Source organism: Scleropages formosus, chromosome 17, assembly GCF_900964775.1.
Source record: "Scleropages formosus chromosome 17, fSclFor1.1, whole genome shotgun sequence".
Taxonomy (NCBI): Eukaryota; Metazoa; Chordata; class Actinopteri; order Osteoglossiformes; family Osteoglossidae; genus Scleropages; species Scleropages formosus.
The window spans coordinates 18,866,323-18,881,667 of NC_041822.1; the positions used below are offsets into that span (position 1 = coordinate 18,866,323).

The following is a 15,345-nucleotide window of genomic DNA, read 5'->3' on the forward strand; positions in this document are numbered from 1 at the left end:
ATATTTTAGCAAACTTTCAGAATTTTCTAATAGCTGTATGGAGGTCCTATTTGGAATTTCTAAGTCAATCAATTTCCTAGGCACTTTGACAATACATTTTTCATTAACTTGCTCATAATCGCACTGAAGAAGCACTTACAGATAGCTGGCAGTGTAGCTGGAACGGTAGTAAAAAACGCGGTGCAGCTCTTAACTTGACCTCTGTGTACAGTGTGTTTTCATGGCTTCTCCGTTTCAACTTGGTCTATTTCGTCTAAACCGTCAAAGCTTTTTTGTTCTCCTAGCGTAGTGTAAACAGCTTTACCGCAGTGTTTTGTTTTTTTGTTGTTTTTTTTTTTTTTTTTTGCTGAAAAAACATACATATCACTAGACACATTTGCAGTTTCTTAATGTGACCAAAGGAGCGTAACTAAGCTCTACCCAAGGATCTGACGGCTCCCGTCTTTTCTCTCAAGGTTTCTTTAGTCGGCTTCTTTTGGGGCCTCTACGAAAATGTGGGAGAACGTGTGATGCGGAGAACTGAGGACGACTCATCTCGGGAAAAGGGTGTATCGCACGCTCCAGGAAATACAGTAGGACACATGAAAAGCACACACAGCACACTGTTTTTTCAGTGTTGCAAATAAGAAAGGGGGGACAAGACGAAAGGGCAGGATGACTGAGGATGACCGTGCTCCCGTCACGCTAACAGGCTGAACGGGGCACTAATGGACGTTGAGCACACGCGCCGACACGTCATGGTGCCAGTCCCGCAGCTTGGTGTATCTGGGTCCGATGACCTGGGTGTTCACCTTGGGCACCCTGGTCCCCGGCAGCGGAGAGGGACAGCAGCACGGAAGGACAGGAAAGGGAAAGGAAAGAGGAAGAAAGGAAGGGAAATGAAAAAGTGAGAGCTCTGCTTCGTCCTATCTTTGGAGAAACAGACACACACACGTTTCCTGTGTTCCGTGGCTGTGTGTCTAAGGGACATGACTTTGCAACCTATTACGTGAAGGCCTGCATCAACAAAAGCCAAATATCATACTCTCACACACGCTGTCTGAAGCCGTTTGTCCCAAGCAGAGTTGCGACAAACCGCAGTCTAACCCAACATCACAGGGTGCAAGGCTGGAAGGTGAGGGGACGCACCCAGGGCGGGACGCCAGTCCATCACAAGGCACCCCAAGCAGGACTTGAACCCCAGACCAGCCAGAGAGCAGGCCCTGGCCAAACCCGCTGCACCAGAGAGCAGGCCCCTCAGTATCATACCCTCTTCGAACAATTGTTGTCCGCACAGCGAACATCCCACGACACAGCTGGTGACACCTGTTTGTGTTCATCATACAGCGCAGCATCTTCTGAATGAACAGATCGTAAGACCCCTCACCTTCTGACACCTCTGTGAAAAGTGAAGGAGAAGCAGCTGCACACTGCCCAACCAATCATACCGCGGTACTGTAACCATTACTGCCAGGGAAACAGGGTCCCCCCCGATGCTCTTTGTCTCCTCATGCTGTATTTGTGTGGAGTGCGTAAAGTCAAGTCCATAATGCACAAGCAAGTGGGCCATTCCACTACCCACAATGCTTTGCAAATAAAGCCCCCCCCCCCCCCAGCATGCCCTGGGTCCCTGTTTCATTGCTCTTCTGTCTGTGGTCATTTATACCAGTTTACCACATTTATACCACAGCTGTGACTTGGCCCCAGTCTATCTGAAAGTGCAAGACGGTATTTTTTTTTTAACTCTGGCCAGGAAGTTAGGGGCAACCTAGTGAAGGAAGGGATGACGAACGCCAATGATGGTACAGAACAGAAGTTCTGCGAACAATTTCACACGCAATCCATCACTGTGAACAGATGGAATGTCCCACTGAAAATACCACCAGGTGAAATTACGAGACCGATGTGTACTTACTTTGTCTTCTTCGCCGCTTCAGTCTGTTCCACTTGTGCTACGAAGAGATAACGCAATATTCACCGACAGGAGTCCACTGAAGTACAGCCGTGGTTAAACACACACTGTAACGTAATGTAATGTAGTAACTGAGTGTGAAGTTCAGCGCGTTTCACTCTAACAGCGAGCAGGTTCTTGCGCGATGGATAAGGAACGTTGAGACGGACAGGCCTCGGAAGCGGAAGCGCGCCGCCGGAGCCCTGCCGGACTCACGGTTCTCGGTGCCGGTGATCTGGGCGAGGATCCGGAAGGAGCGGGACTGCGAGGTGCCCGTGCGAGGCCGCCAGTCCTCCGTGTCCTGCATCAGGCGCTTCTTGCTGGCGTTGCTGTGGGACGGGACGTGGTAGAACTCAATGTCCTTGTCCACGATGTGCTTCCGGGAGACGCTGGGGGGCCAGAGGAGCCAAGAGCTACAGGCACAAGCCTTCTGGGACAATTGCACCTTACGTTTCACACTTTCACACCAATAACCTACTGAAGAGATTGTGCGCCATTCAGCAGCTCTGCTTTTAATACACGTGACATGGATGGAAATGAACCAATTTGAAAAACTGAAAGAGGGCCCTCACGCAACAGATGGGTTAATGCAGTACATGGCACAAGATGTACCAGGTTGCCAGGGTTGTTTTTTGTCTAACAACAAACATTATTACAAAGCAGAATAGTGACTATTAGCTGCAAAACACCAATTACTGCTGAATAAAAAGCAGATGTGCTAAATTGTAGGGCATCTGTATTTCAAAAGAAACTTTAGGCTTGTTATGAAATATTCCTTTCCCCCCAGCTGCATTTTTTGATGTAACAAGCTGTTTTCTCATTAGCGAAATGCATTTTAAATGACCTTGTTACTAAAGATTCTTAGGACACATGGGACAGTTTAGATCATGTAAGAACAAAAGTGTATTTGCACTTCCTCTAATTAAAGGCCTCTTTTACAACCCACTTTCACGTGGGCAGCGAAGTGGAATGAAACTGAAAACAGTGAAACACTGGACCTTTACAAGCCGCACTGTTCATTTACCTTACTAGCGGAGTTTTTCTGGGTGCCAAGACGGACACAAAAGAGGAGGGAAATGAGAATAAAGAGAACATTTAGAACAATAGGAAGAAAGCGTGAGGTATCGGAGAAAAAGATGCATTGACACCTTTATTAATGATATGGGTACGAATTGCTTTACTATGCATTATGCCCATTATTTATACTCAATAATCTATTACCCATATTGGCTGTACTCACTTCAGAATGCTCTGAGGTCCACTGGATGATAAGGAGATAAAATTAAAAAAAGCAATTTTTACTTCTACTTGTAAAAAACAAGGACGCTTTTCAAGTAACTGAACACTGCAAATGTAAGACCACGAAAATGAAGAGAAAAACGGATAAATGAGGTTAAGCTCCATACAGCAAAACACATGCAAGGAAACTGCACCAAGTCCACAATCCTGTAAAACCTTGTGAGCAAACTGTGTTATTCTACATTTATAGTCATTCTTGTTACAAAACAAGAATTAATAACACAAAATACAACCACAACTTGCAAACTGTCGCCCCCAAAATGTTATAGTCCACACTCCACCACTAGGTGGCGCCACTGCTCTAGTAGCTTTTCAGCTCCACAAACTGAAAACTGAAGAATAGAAAAAAAAATGGTTCTGCACTTCTGCAGCACAGGGGGAAAAAAAGTTTTTGGAAATGGTGCGGACTTGATCATAATTACAGCAGGAAAGATGGAGCAGGTGAATGAGGCCGGTCAGTGAGTTCAGCCTGTCTGTCCAGGATGCTTCTAGGGCAGGTGTGGACAGCAGGACAAGAGGTGATAAGACTTTTATATGCATGATACCTAATACTGTGGAAACCCTCCCACAGACACACACACACACACACACACACACGCACGCAGAGGGAACCAAGGACCAACTATTAACCTCGCAATCTGAGCTTTTCCAGCCAAGCAATAGCCGTGCCGTGAGGTGCCAAGCTGTCGATGACACGATCCAGTGCACGGCACCTGCGCACTGACAGCTCTCGGTAGTTCTGAAGTTAATTGTCCGAACCAGAGCTGCGGGATACTTTTCAAGCACCAAAAAACAGATTTTCCTTTGCGGAGCTGATGTCCAAGAAAGATGTGACCGTGACCGCATGCTTCCTGCATGTGCGCTGTACCGACCGCAGAAGTGCTATAACAAGCACTCAAGTGTTATGACAGCCCTAAAGTGTGCATGAGGACACAGAACACTCGTGACGCACTCATCATATCACACACAGACACACAGTCTTCTCACTCTTGGGCGTAGGGCACTGACTTTGTTACTGGAGCCTCCTGCAGAAGGAGAAGAGGGTGACAGTCAGGGAGATGAACAGAGCCATGTGGGGAGAAGAATGTTGGCAGTAACCACAGAGACCAGAAAACATCTCAGGGACACCCAAACTGCAGTGAAATGCCAAATTCCAGCAGCAAGCGCATGCAGGCCAGAACCAGGGCCACTACGGGGATATCGGGGAGCACTGGGGTGCAGGAGCTACTGGTTCACCAGAAGGTCATAGGTTTGATTCCAAGAGAAGTCCACTCTTGTGCCCTTGTGCAAAGCCGCTCAACTTTCTAACTATAAAAATTTAGAGTGCAAATCAATGTAAATCACCGTTTGCAGCAGTTACCCCCTATGTGTGGGAAGTGTAACAGTGAGCAGGAGAGATCCAGCAAAGGCAGCAGGGGTGGTACCGACCGAGGGCAAATCAGCCTCATTCTCCTGTTCACAAACTGCCTGAAAACTGAAAGAATTGAAAGCAAAGCAAAGGAAGAAGTCCCACAGACTCGCCAGGGCTCTGGAAATGTGGGGATCACAACCACTTGCTGGGAAAAATGCATCATCAAAGACCAGGTAACTCTACCAGTCGTGTCAAGGATATACCTTCGAAAAGAGAAGGCACCACTTTGAAGCCCATCCACACATAGGAGGAGGAAAGGAAGTGCTCATACACCCCTGCCGGGCTGCAGTTAGCATAACCATGAGCCATTCCTCTCTCCAAGAGCTCATCAATGCCCCAATGATCAGTGAAAGGTCTACAAGCGCACGCACAAACCCTGCGGGAGTTGTTTTCCAGCTCAAACCTTCACGCTGACATGTTGAGGTATTGCGTCATCCATTCTTTGAGCTCATGAAAACATAAAAACCCAATGAAAGCGCTCCATGTCTAAGCGCTATGAGACAAAAGGACAATACACCACATATTCTGTGTTCGTGTGTGTGTGTGCGCGTATGTAAGCCTGTGTGTGCTCTCGTGTCTACATCTGCAAACGCATATGGCGAATTTCACAGTTCATTTCTGCATTCCGGCAGCTGCAAGGGATTAGAGCAACAATAGGAGGATATGGGAGTTACACACATCCCCGCCTGACAGGAGGACAAAACGCAGAGAAGACAAGAAAACTGCTACCAGGAGGAATCGGGCAGATGGAGAACCTTCCCAGAAGCCATCCCACTTGGAGGCCTGCGGCTGCTCCCCTGAAGGTGCACCACGCAACACCGAGTTGCATCCATTTTTAAGCCCCGTTGGGTCTTTTGTGTAGCAGGTTGGTTTGCAATCCACAAAGCAAACAGTTGCCTGAGTCATTCCCATCTCTGCACATCAACAGCTATACTTTCTGATTCTGTGGTCCCAAAATATGACCAGCATTCCTGCCCAAACAACTTGATGACACCCATCAAGGTGCCCTGAAGTCAAGACTAAACATACTTACACTCGCGTCCCCTCTGACCGTGCAATCTTGTTGGCCGTAAATATACACCTACGTATGGAATCAAGGTTTATGAATATTCTAAGTCCACATGTTGGAGCTTGTCCTTTTGTTACCCAGCAGGGTACCAAGGAATATATATTGCAGGAAGAACCCAGCTGTAGAAAAGCTCAAGAATGTGTAGGGTCTCTTGTCTACTGACAGAAGTTTATTTTTACAGTGACAATGCAGGCTGGTGCTGCCCTACATCTTCTAAGGGATGAAGAACACAAAAAACCAATGCATCCACCAGCAGGACCAGAATCACATACTAGATATCTGTCACAGTTCTTCTGCTGAGGGTGATCATTCCATATCCCTGACACAGGTAGTAGTACCAAAGACAAGGAGGCAGTCGCAGAACATGCCGATTCTGGTATCCTTTACTGTCTTGGTGGTCCACAAGTACAAAAGCATGTTTGTTGTGTTCATTCTGTGTTGAGACAACCTCAGCTTAACCCTGCGTTCCAGAGGAGCCTTTTGGTCCAGCAACAGCCGGGGCAGGAACCAGTCCCCATCCGGCAGACGAAAGAGCGCAGAGAGGGGAGGGGTGTTGTCAGGGCCATCTGTTTAAACCATCAGTGCATCTCCTTTTCTCACCAAGCCACCCTCAGACAGAACCACACCTTTGGGACAGGTCACCAGTGCTCACTACATGAGGTTTCTTCATTACCTGAAGTTCAAAACTCGAGTGTTGTCACATTCAGATATCAGGTTTTTTTCTAGATGCTTGCACTGTTAAACAACTGCAGTACTGAAATATGAGTTTGATGAGGGATGCAATGCCGTTTCACACCCTGACCAACCTGTGTCTACCCAACCATATCAAAGTGAAGCAGAAGGGGACAGGATCAAAGCCAAGGGAACAGGGTGACTGACACCTACCCATTGTGGTTCATCACTCCGCTTTGGCTCTCCAGCAGCCCCCGCCTCTGGCCCATGGCCACCTCGCAGGCATTCTCATTGGAGTAGAGGTTGATGGGAGTGTTGTAGACAGAGGGATGTGGTGGGACAGGAGCAGAGGGAGATGATGACATTCCACCAGGGGAAGGAGGAGCAGGGTGGTGGGTGTGTCCCATGGCAGGCTTGGCATATGATGTGGGGGAGGTGCGTGAAGGGGAGGGGCCAGACCTGGCCTGAGTGAAAGGCAGATGGGGAGGAGAGCTCTGGGCAGACGTGGCGGGAGTAAAGGCGGAGGAGGCCGAGGGGATGGAGGTCACCGCGGCTCCATTGCTGCCACTGCCCACGAAGGGTCTGGCTTTTTTATTGTAGGCGGTACTAGGGGCAGAGCTGAAGGATGCCGAGTTGACTGGATGTGGGTAAGCGATGGGCACAGGTTTTACAAGCTCCGGGGACTCTTCCTACACGGGGGAGCAAACACATGCGGGAACCTCACATACCACAACAGAGCACACACGTGCATGGCTGGTGCTTCCAACTAGACCTTAAAAAAATCACACTTTCAGCTGGTTCTTGAACCACTACATGTTGATTTACCTCTGCAAGGCATCTGTGAAGTCTAGCAGAGGTGTGTTTTGGTTAATGTAACACTAAATTTCTGTTTGGAGCTAGGCCTGAAAAGATAACTGGAAGCATCAGCATTTCTTGAGAAAAATTAAAACTGGATGAGGAAAACAATAGGGAGATGACTGCTGTCATAGAAGGTAACAGTAGCACTAACATGCACAAAACAAAAGCCATGGAAGCTGTGGTACATTCCATGTCTATGGTCAACATGGCAATGGGTTTAAACCACGTTTAAACCACACAAATACGTTAAATGTAGCTCCGTGTAGCCGTGCATGTTCATTCCAACGTGTTGACTTATAGTCACTGACTGACAGATGCTGAACATATTTCAGTGATTACTCAGTCAACATGCATCTAATCCTTCTCAATAAATGTACTTACTGTAATGAGAGAAGACCCACATACCTTGGCAGCAACGGTAGTGGTGTTCAGAACACTGGGGGCTCTGTGCAAAACAAAAAAAACAAGAGAAATCTTGTGTTATCTTACACCTACTAAGGTTTTCATTCCTCCATTAAACATGTGATAGCCAAGCTGGACAACTAGCTGTTCCTGATGCCCACTTGTAGAAGATTCTGGAATCCAGATCTTGATGGGAGGAGAAGTTTGGATGAGCTATATAATTTTGTGTTCAGAAGGAGGTGGAATGCAACCATGGCTGTAGATACAAGGTACTAAGTGAAAAGCTGAGTTCTTGACACCGAAGGAGTTCCTAGACTATTATTGGTACCCTTGACATGTAAATACAGTAACTTATTGCGTCAGCCGAGTCACTCTGGATTAGCAACTCTGTCCAGTGAACAAAGACATGTGATGTGAACTGATTCAACTCGAAGAAGCATGCTGTTTGGATCGCTGCTGGTTGCCATTATTGAGACCTTCTCTTGGTTCTCTTGAATATGGAGAGACTGTAGTTTCCCCACTGTGGGGATGTCAACGTCAACACTCAAATATCACTTAGATTAAGCATTAGAGAACATCCTACTCCATTTGAGACACATGTGAAGCTCCATCAAGAAATAATTCTCACTCTTTTCGCTAGCCTCTGACACCCCCTCCCAAGAAATATGTTCTCCACTTCCTCTCTCTCTAACTAAAATGTATCACTTTTGGCCAAACTTCACAAGTGGAATCCCTGAGGAATGAAAAGAGATTCATTTTTCAAAGGAGTGTTCCCCTTTTTCAAACTCTTACATTTCATGATGGAGAGAAAGTAGAGGTGCTGGAGATGTACAAGCACCCAGGAGTGTTTTTGGACAACAGGCTGGAATTTCCTATTGGATCTATCTATCTATCTATCTATCTATCTATCTATCTATCTATCTATCTATCTATCTATCTATCTATCATTGTTATTATTATTATTATTATTATTATTATTATTATTATTATTATGCAACTCAAAGACGAGCTTTCACACTTGTATGATATTGGTGTGAGTTATTCCTACAAGAATACCTCATCCTACAACTGAAGTACCACCACTATAACACTGCTGCATTACATTGATAAGCACACATCATCCATTAAAAGGACAAGATATAACAGTTTATACATATAACCAACTGGTATGGTATGACACTGGATACGGGGTCACTTCAGATAAACAGCGGGCATGAAAATGCTCTCTTGGTGTTACTAAAGCATGAAATAAACCCAAAATGATGCTGTGCGACTTTCACTGCAGTCAACAAGGAGTTGGGTTACACAGCTCACAGAAAAGCCTCAACCCAGGGGATGTGAGTACAACGTTACAGAGTACGTAAATAACGCAGCGATACCCTCACAGTGACACCCATCCAGTCCTTTCCTGGCTCCATCCCAGGATCCCGCTGATGACGTGGGCTCGCCACTCACCACCCCATAAATCTACAGTCCAACAGTGCAATGTTGGATGAACCACCCATATCATGCCACTACGTGATATAAAGTGCTGGACTGATGGCCATGTTAAGATCTTTATTAACAGCTGTTGAGCAGGAATAACCACGCACTTCTCCCCCACCGCACACACACATACGCACTCAAACACGTGAACAGCATTATGTCATACTTCATCAGAAAGGAGGTTAAAGGGTCTAATCAGTGTGACCACACGACCACGCAGCTGCACCTATCAGAGTATTTTGAAAAATAAACTGAGACGACTGACGCATGACAACATGGGGGGTCATCGAATGGATAAGGAGAGCCTCAGGCAGTTACATGTCTTCCCTCAACATCCTCTGAATGGGCAACAGAACAGGGTTCTTCCACAAAGCCACTTGGTGCTGAACTTCTCACATTTAACACCTTTCCTCTTGTTTCCCTTCTTCCGTAATGACACCGATCAACACTGATCATGCTGGAGGTAAAGCAGAAGTTTGCAAGATGGATGTCATCCATATTCATTCCTATTTAAAGCTGGTTTGTTAAATCACAAAATCACTTGCCAGCACCTTACCAAATTAAGGAACTGTGTTCAACAGTGGACATTGTAAGCGTCGGGCACTGTATCTATAAAAAGATGAAAGGAGGCTTAAGATCCACGTCTATGTGAATCAGGTCCATCTGGGCTTTCTCCGTTAGCAATTTGCTCTTACATGGTCAAAAAAGAAAAGAAACGAAGAAGTTTTCTTTTATCCCCATCAGACTTGACTGCACTTCAGAAATGCATCACAGTCTTCCAAGTAAAGTAGTGCCTTATTTTTTTTTTTTTTACTTCTGCACATCATAGCTGTTATTTTGCCCTTAAACTATAGCATGGGCATACTGTTGCCCTCGGGCGAGTTGACGAAGTCTAGACACAGTCTCATTTTTCTCTCATTAATCACTGGCACTGTCCTCACACTCTCGCTCCGTTCCCGACAGGTCCCTGGGGATGTTCCCTGGGAGCACTACAGTTTTTTACGCCTAACTGTGACCAGGCAAGCATTCCATGTCCATCTCCCTGCCTTATTAGGGAAGGGCAAACGATTTACTAATCTCAACCCTTGACTTACACTAAGAGGGAGGAGACTAGCGCGGTCCCTCATGAATGGCCATCAGGATGCTGTACGGGGCCCCGATTGGGTTGATCGTTCCCACATGTCCCTCAGAGAACGTGGCCCTTCCTGTTACACCGCCCCCAAAACCCTGCCTTGCATGCCGGTGTGGCATGCCAGTGGGAAAGACTGACGCACAAATAGGTTGTTTCTATGCTATTTTTAAGACCAAAGCATGAGGTTATCTCAGCGTGCTTGAAATAGCCGTTCTGTGCCCCCTCAACCCCACCCCGGGGAATGCATAGGGGCAGGGTGTCAGACGGGGTGTACACGGAAGCCGCCACACCAACAAGGAATGGAAAGATGTGAAAGGACAGGCGAGACAGAAGGCAGGCTGATGGGTTGCTTCTCAACTAGTGTCGAGAAAGGTTTGGAAGAATTAGGAGCTCAGTATAGGTGGGTGGTTGGGCTTGGAGCAGAAGGGCAATCAGAAAGGATGGCCTGGTGCAGCAGCCTTACCATGTAAAAAGTTCTACTACGTGATGAACCTCTACTTAAAGTACCAATCTTCATTTCTTGGCTAGGTCTCTCAGTGGGAAGACTTTGCTCCCAATAATTGATCTCCTTCCTCCCTTGCACCAATGGTCCTGTTATAACTGAGTTGCTGTTCTGGTGTGATGTATCACGGTGTTCCGCACTTCCTGACCTGGAGCTGCAGTCGACCGCCTTCCTGGTACAGCTGTTATTCATATGTGCGTGTGACACCACGGGGATGACACAGTGCAGCCAGCAGCTATTGTCGCAGGCCTTGCTCTTTAGCTTGGCATTTGCACCAAAGAAGAAAGAGCATAGACAATGCTGACAGAGGACATAGCGGTAAAGCCACATATTTTCCTCCTACAGAGAAGGCGTCAGCACCAAAGGACTGGAGCGCAGCTGGAGTCGTAAGATCTGCCAGTTCAATATGCTGACAAGACCGAAACATCAGGAGTGGGATCTCTTTCCCTTTTCCCGTGGCTCTTTTCCATTTTGTCCATGGCTTAAACTTTTCCCATCTACTACATCAAAGAGTGGTGTGGGCACAGTGACGTCACTCCAGGGCCATGGGTAGGAGCTGACATTGTGCGAGGCAGGAGGCAAAATGAATGAGCAGACCCTGTGCATTGAACATCAGTGGACCCACTTCAGATTTACGAGCACTTCCATGTACAGCTGACCTCTGGCACAGCTCTTACCGCACAGACATAACTGACCTCATAAAAATAAGCCACCGACACTTAACTGGAATACGCAGTCGTCTGTTTTTCATATTTTCTGGTGGCAGCCTTGTGAATGTCCTCATTCAGTCAGTTTTTCAATAGGTAAAGGCAGATGGAGACTCTTTGGACTTGAAATTCACCTCTTTGGGTTTGAACAGCTTGATTTCCCTGAAACTAACCCAGCTCACTGAGAAGCAACAAAATGTTTGGTGCAACGGTCAAAAGCATTAAAACACGGTAGGTTTCACAGGATGGTACAAACAAGGTGCCATGTTTGCTAAGTAACCTCTACACAGACATTGCTCTTCTCAGCCAGCAGTGGTCCACTCCATCCAAGACCAGACCTATAGCAGAACACGAGAGCATTTTGAGCCCTCTTAACCTGGGCATGAAAATGCCAGAGGAGACGTACAAATTACATTTATAAGAAGATATCTGGGGGGGGGGGGGTGCGGCGGCAGCACGGTGGCATGGTGGTGGAGCGGGTTTGGCATGTGCCTGCTCTCCGGTGGATCTGGGGTTTGAGTCCCGCTTGGAGTGCCTTGTGATGAACTGGCGTCCCGTCCTGGGTGTGTCCCCTCCCCCTCGGGCCTTGCGCCCTGTGTTGCCGGGTTAGGCTCCGGTTCGCTGCAACCCTGCTCGGGACATGCATTTTTTGACTCTGTGTGTGTGTGTGTGAGAACACATCTATCTAAAACAGTCTGAATTGCTCCTGTGGCTTAACCATGTATTAGACAACAAACAATTTAGAACTGTAAGGCATACAAACTGTGTACAGATAGGTTGCTCTGGACACATGAAAAATCTGAATTCTAAAAAGTGACAAAGAGACTTAGACACACAGACTACATAAGGATGTGCGTCCCCCGTCTGGCCTGCTTTCCCATATAAGCAAAAACTGATAATTAACAGGGAGATGTCTAGATGAAATAGTGTTGATGTTGTTCCTGTTATATGCCAGAGTGACCTTTCATCTCTCACCATGATTACACCCTCAGTCCATCATCATCTATGAATGAGGAAATTATTGTTTATAAATGTTTCCATAATTAAGGCAAACAATAGGTGATTAATCCTCACTTTGAAGGCCTACACATGCTTCCTGGAGCATATATCACTTAAAACAGCATGACTGAAACAGGTAAGCATGAAAAGAGGGCTTACAAGTTATTTTTAAATTATCTATTACTGGAACCAGGGTGCAACTTGTGCTTACGTCAGAAAAAGTGCTTTGGCTTATTTTCTCTGTAAAAGTAATCAAATAAACACGTTAAACTCAGACAGAAAGAAGGAGAAACTGTGAGAAAAAGAAGAGTTGTGTGCGTTGAGTTTTTTTTAACGCTTGCGTGAGACCATTGCTCTGTCCTTAAGGGCAGAAGAAACGAGGACAAATGCAATTAAAGCAGGAGGAGGACAAGAGTATCCAAAAAAAAAAATTGTGAAGGATGGAAAAAACAACTCAGACAACAAAAGATAAATCAGTCATCACGTTGTCATAATATGTACTGCATTTCAAACCTAAGGTTAGCCTAAAGCATTTGGATACACATACTAAGTCTAACAGAGAACCAGGTGAAAAAAGAAGATGATTCCTGGTCCCCATCTGTTCCCATGTGACCAGCAGCCATTGTCATAATTCTTGCTGTGACAATGCTGCGTGACTCAACTTGCCCCAAGCGACATAAGGCAAAGCAATAAATTCTGACAAAAGTGTAGCAAATGTTACTAATAAAACAGGGCCTGGCACAGGTAGAGCCTCCACCTTTACTTTTACACAAACCTTTGGGCTTCTCTTTTCCCTATAAAAAAAGCAATTTGTTCCATTAGACTGAGGTTCTCATGGCTTAATATGCGAGAAGTATGTTTGCATAACAGAGCTCTTGGAGCCTTGTTGTTAGAATCGGCTCCCCGCGTGCAATTTTTGCAATATGCGCACATGGCGTACAGCACTGGGCTTTGAGATGAAACATCCAAACGGCATTATTGGATTAAATTCCAAAAGAAAATACATTCACTACGAGCCACTTCAGATACAGTCAAGACCTCTGAGGCACTGGAAACCCAAGAATCTGCCGGAGCTATACAACACTAATAAACTATTCAGTCATTCCTCTTTTCACTGGGATTTCTCTTATATTCTGTTAGCCAAGCAACTAAGGGATTCCTTCCACATATTTCTCTATTGTGCTACTATAGAGCTCTGAGCCTTTAGTCTGAGAGAATCAGATGTTGGTTACATCCTGGAAAACAATGAAACCCCCAAAATCAACCAGACAGGGCATGCCTTATTTTGGCCTTAATCCAATATCTCAGTCTTGGATTGAGAAATGCTCCAAAATGACTCTCGCTTGTCGCTGACAAATTGTCTCAGTTAAAAACAAATTTATATCGAAAGAGTGCATGCCAAATATGTGAAGTATATTACAGTACAATAGGTCTTCGAGTAAAGTCATAAATGAGCACAGGGCATAAAGTTTTGGTAATAAGAAGAAGATTCTGACATTTAAAGCTGTGATGTTATAGCATGAAATGATTGTTCTGTTTTATGCAAACCAGCATTTTCAGGACTGTGCAGCATCTGCTGCCAACGCTATGCCAAGTGTTAACTGGAGCTGCTGTTAATGTAGAGCTTTTCTCAGTATGTCTGTACATAGAATCCCTGTATATAGAGAACAGTTCACCTAAAGGTTAAAGTAGACATACAGCAACACGTGTGGACACTAGAGCACACTCACGCACAGCACCTCAAAACTACAGCGGAGAGTAAACGGTCCTGCAGTCCTGTCTGATGCGGATTTCCCAGAAGGCCAAGTTTCAGAAAAAGTACAGTGAGCTATGACTGTGGGCCATTCACTGCACAGCTTGTGTCACGTGCACTTCCCGTTGGAGCGCATGGGGAAAAAGCGAGGACAGGCTGCAGGGCTTTATGATGACTGAGACAGCCAAACATAGCAATTCCCCAGATGGGAAGCTATAATGGAGTCCACGTCAATGGCGACAGCTTGTGTGTAGTAGAATGCTCATGGCCTTGGACCTTCAAATGAAAAAAAAAAAATTCCTAAAAGCTCTTAGAAGATGGTGTCTGGGACTTGTTTACAACCTTATTCTCAAGCTTCTCCATTTACTATCCCCATGCGCCATTACGTCATAATAAAGAAGAACAAAAACTGTTCTATGCATGGCCTTAATGTTAAATAAATCATCTATTTAGTTTCTTCTTTAGGTTTTAGATAAACCATTTCATTGTTTTCTTCAACCATTCAGGAGGACACAGTTACCAGGAGGCCTAGATCACACCACGCTGTCCACAAGCTACCTAGCACAGTGCTATGGCACCACCTCCCTCTCCAAAAGTTAATGTTCAGCTTTGGTGGTACCCCTGTTTCACCTTCCACTATGATGCATTACATGGTGTGCTTTGAGCTTTAAGTGTTGGCTAAATGAAACAGTGTAAATGGAGTGGCTAGGTCTACACAGCATCTCAACTTCTGGCAAAGCGATGGAGCTACTCATCAGCATCCTTCACGCAAGTGCTCCTGTTAATCTGTTTGGGTGGTTCCTGCTGCTATCAGGATTTAGGACCTCACCTGTCCTCACAAACCAACCTCACATGACCCGGACAGTGATTACTGCACCATGGCCATGGCCGGCACACAGCACTAGACAGAACCCAGAGCTGCCTGCTTCTAGAAATACCTCTATCAAATACGTATCCACCCGCTAACAACTGAACTTTAAATAGCCCCAAACTAACTCCCTGTTTAGACTTAGCAGGGACAGTATATCCAGCAAGTATATCCAGATCTAATACAACATCTACTGATATCACACAACTGCAACACGACAGGCAGACAGAATCAGACAGACAGCTGGAGGCCTGATTG

The 15,345-nt window shown here is 45.8% G+C and overlaps 1 protein-coding gene across 1 annotated transcript in view; it reads right to left on the reverse strand.

Moving 5' to 3' along the window:
• pdlim5a (PDZ and LIM domain 5a) overlaps nt 1-15,345 on the reverse strand; it is a 74,619-nt gene that overhangs the window by 19,301 nt on the left and 39,973 nt on the right. The window contains exons 4-7 of the mRNA XM_018758378.2: nt 7,645-7,684; nt 6,595-7,070; nt 2,147-2,319; nt 1,895-1,931 (exon numbers count right to left, since the gene is read on the reverse strand). Of these exons, the coding sequence (XP_018613894.1) occupies nt 1,895-1,931; nt 2,147-2,319; nt 6,595-7,070; nt 7,645-7,684 (726 nt within the window). The remainder of the gene's footprint in view (nt 1-1,894; nt 1,932-2,146; nt 2,320-6,594; nt 7,071-7,644; nt 7,685-15,345) is intronic.